Here is a 3,546-nt window from a genome sequence, read left to right on the forward strand (position 1 = left end):
CCACCCCCACCCCTGTCTGCTGTCCCCAGTCAAGGTCCCAGGACCCCAAGACGCTCCTGGAGGCCCCGGAGCCATACTGTTCGGAGGCCCAAGAGCACGTCTTCCTCTGCCAGAAGCTCGTCAACGCCTTTCAGAGCGGCTCTGTGCCCTGTGGCGTTCTTTTACTAACGCATTTAATAGACTCATTAACGCATTTTGTTTTTAGAGTTGTTAGCTCATTCACTGTTTACAACAATCGTAGTGGGTGGGTGGGGGGTCAAACGCTTCACTTTTGCCCCTGTTCTTTGGCGTCTACGGAGAGCTGCAGGTTGACACGCAGCTAGTGTGCGTCTGGTCTCAACGCGTGTCCCTCCTTGCATCCCAGTGGCAAACAGCAGCAGCCCTGGCCACACTGCCCTGGCCAAGCCACCCAACGACAGCACGGCAGTTAACACTTTGCTCGAGCAAGGGCCTTCGGGGCCAGCCATGGCCAAGGCCCACTGAGCTCCATACCCAAGCTGTAACGCTAGCTAAATATTTTGAATATCACTCTTGGGTGCTACTGGTAATTCAGCTAATTCATAACAAGCTGGTATTGAATTACAATTTGTCTGAGAGTGAATTGAATGCACACATATTACATCTAATTCCTGAATGCTCCTCCCTCAAATCAACAATATTTCTCTTACCCTGGTGAAGGATTTGGGAATATTCTTAAATTCCAACTGGAAAATGTTCCCAACGATGGGCAGTGGGAAAGGGCCAGGGGGCAGTTGCCAGCTGCTGTAGATGTGTTTCCAGATGGAGATGAGCAGCAGGGTGGCCATCCACACCAGCAGGGCGACCACGATGCCCAGGGCGGCCATGGTGCCTTCCGGGGATCTGCCGACTCATGCGGACACTCCTGGGGAGAGGCAAAGCTTTTATAGTGCATCCTTGAGAAGGAGGGTGACCAGCCAACCAATGTCACCTTCCTCTTCCTCTGGCCCAAGATATTAGTTTATTATTAGCTGCTCTTGGCCACCATTTCAAAGGCTGATCCCTTCAGTGTTTGCCACTTAGAACTCCATCCAGGCACCCACCTGGCCATGCCTGGGCTCTGCCAGCACTGGCTACTGACACCTGCACCAATGTTAGTAAACTCGGCATCCAGGGGAGCTCCACCAACCCACATGTCAGAACATGGGGTGATGGCCTGTCCTCCCTTTGACACTGATTGGACAAGAAGGAGTACAGTCCTGTTTACATGGGTTTGTTTGGGGTAGGATTTACGTAAGGCAACATCAATTATGTGCTGACAGTCTCCATGGCAGAGTGCCTGATCTCCTGGTGCAGGTCTCACCTCAGAGCAGGTTTGTCTGAGCAGCCCCAGTGGCACTGAATCACCAGCAGCCAATTCATAGGCCAGAGAAGGAAAATTCAGCATCTGACATTTATTCCACTTTGTCAAATCAACTGGCAAATTCAGTAGAAGAAAAAAAAAGAAAGAAAAAGAAAAGAGTTGACCAATTTTGAAAAACTTAACTACATTTTTAATGTAGAAAATTAGGGGATAATCACTGTTTAGAATCATTTCTTCAAATTAAAAAAAAAATACATTAGGATTTTTATTGTGTTTGTTTAAATCAATGAACTATTTTGGTAGACTTTATGTTTTAAAATGCCTTATCTTTGTGCACAAAAGTCACCTTCTGTATATTTATTTATGTAAAACCGAGGCTACATTCCACATACTGAATTCTAACCCACTTTCCCTCCCAGTTTACTAGCAATGTGATTTTTCTGCATCTAGACCTGCAGCCACATCACTGGTGTTGGACTTGTTAACTTATTGTGCCATGTAGGGGCGTTGGCCTTGGCAGGAGTCTCGGGGCCTGTTTTGTGCCCATGAGCTGCTGGGCTGCAGGCCCTGCCAACTTGCGTGGGCTCTGGTCTTTCCTCCCAGGGGCTGGTGTGGGGCTGCAGGGTGCATTCCACAGGATGGAGACTGAGCAACCTTGACCCCCCTCTGCCCTCTTCCACCCTGCCAGGCCTGCCAGACAGACATCCGGGTCCATGCGGCATTTTTCTTCTTGGTTTGTCCCTCTTGCTGGTGCTGAGGGTTGGGCAGGGTCAGCCTTCCCTGGGGCTCCAATTCAAGCCCTGACTGGTGGGCGTGAGGACAGCAGACGTTTGAGGCAGAGAAGGCCCTCTGGCCCCCGTTGGCCGAGAATAACTACACCTGGCAGCTTATCTGAGCGTGTGTGTGCCCTTCAAAGGGGCCCAAGGGCAGGCGCAGGTGAACCTAGACCTCACAGGGGTGCAGCCTGGGTGGTCTGGGGTGAGGCCCTACTATTCTAGGTCCTCTGTGGAAATGCCGTTGGAGGGCCAAACGACAATAAATTCTAAATGCAGGTGAAGATGTCTTTTGAAAGTAAGGACATTGTTGAGTCCTTCTTTTCAGAAGCAAGTCCTTTTTATTTGTCTTGGATCTTATTCAGTTGCCTGCACCTTCTCGGACAATGTTGACTAACCGGGATGACAGAGGTGGCCTTGCCTTGTGCCTGGCGGGAATGGGTACTTCTCCAGCAAGTCTATTGTTGTTTGGTTGTAGCAAAGAGACAATCACATTGGGACGATTTTCTTCTTTCTCTAGTTAGCAAGGAGTGTTTAGCAGGGATGAGTGCTGAGGTAATGAAATATCATTTTAATTGAGACAATCCTAGGACTTTTCTCCTTAAACCTGCTGGTGTGATGCTGGATGAAAACATTGTTTTGTATAAAAGCAGTCTTATAGTTCCGCTTCACAGCCAAGATTTTCATGGAACGATACTCTTTACATGCTCATGGGTTCAACTTGTTAATAGTGTTTTTAGTAGTTGTGCATCTATAGCCATAGACAAAATTGGGCTTCAGTTTCTTATGTTTTATTATATCTGCTATAAGAATTGTGCTAACTCTAGAAACAGTTAACAATTCTCTCCATCTTTTTCTATTGTCTGGGATACTTTAAATTGTTAGGGAATTATCTGGACTTTGAAATTCTGATAGAATTTACTAGTAAAACAATATGGAAAAGCCTTATTGAAGTTAAACAATTGTTTATAAAGATTACAAATATCATCTCAATCAGGAAATTAAGACATGCTCCTTGTAACAAATCAAACAATGCAGAACTGGATAAAGCAAGATGTGAGGGTACAGACTCTCCCTACAGCGGTAGTTCCCCTATTTTCAGTCCCATTAAGAAAGAAAAACTGATGCCAACTCTTCTTTATTATTTCTCATTTTTCTTTTATACCTACTGAAAGATTTCTTTTGCACTTACTTTGATTCTTTTATACCTACTGAAAGATTTCTTTTGCACTTACTTCGATTCTGTGTATCAGACTTGTGCCTACATTTAAAAGGCAAATGTAAACACGTATCTTGGTTAAAGTGTACTTAAAATAACTTCCTGTGCCCTGGCACGGCCTGCGGGGAGCCACACCTTCAGCACTGGCAGAATCAGTGGCAGGAACTTGAAATAAAGTCCTGGAAGAGCAGCAGATATCTTTTAAAAAGCTGCCCTGCAATGCTTTTAATGGC

At 46.1% G+C, this 3,546-nt stretch overlaps 1 protein-coding gene across 1 annotated transcript in view; it reads right to left on the reverse strand.

Annotated features, from left to right (window-relative positions):
• CYP2E1 (cytochrome P450 family 2 subfamily E member 1) overlaps window positions 1-869 on the reverse strand; it is a 10,653-nt gene extending 9,784 nt beyond the window's left edge. Inside the window, exon 1 of the mRNA XM_007451990.1 lies at window positions 669-869. Within this exon, the coding sequence (XP_007452052.1) occupies window positions 669-845 (177 nt within the window). The 5' untranslated portion in view covers window positions 846-869. The remainder of the gene's footprint in view (window positions 1-668) is intronic.
• Between the last annotated feature and the right edge of the window lie 2,677 nt (window positions 870-3,546).

This window comes from Lipotes vexillifer, unplaced genomic scaffold (assembly GCF_000442215.2).
Source record: "Lipotes vexillifer unplaced genomic scaffold, Lipotes_vexillifer_v1.1 scaffold1117, whole genome shotgun sequence".
Taxonomy (NCBI): Eukaryota; Metazoa; Chordata; class Mammalia; order Artiodactyla; family Lipotidae; genus Lipotes; species Lipotes vexillifer.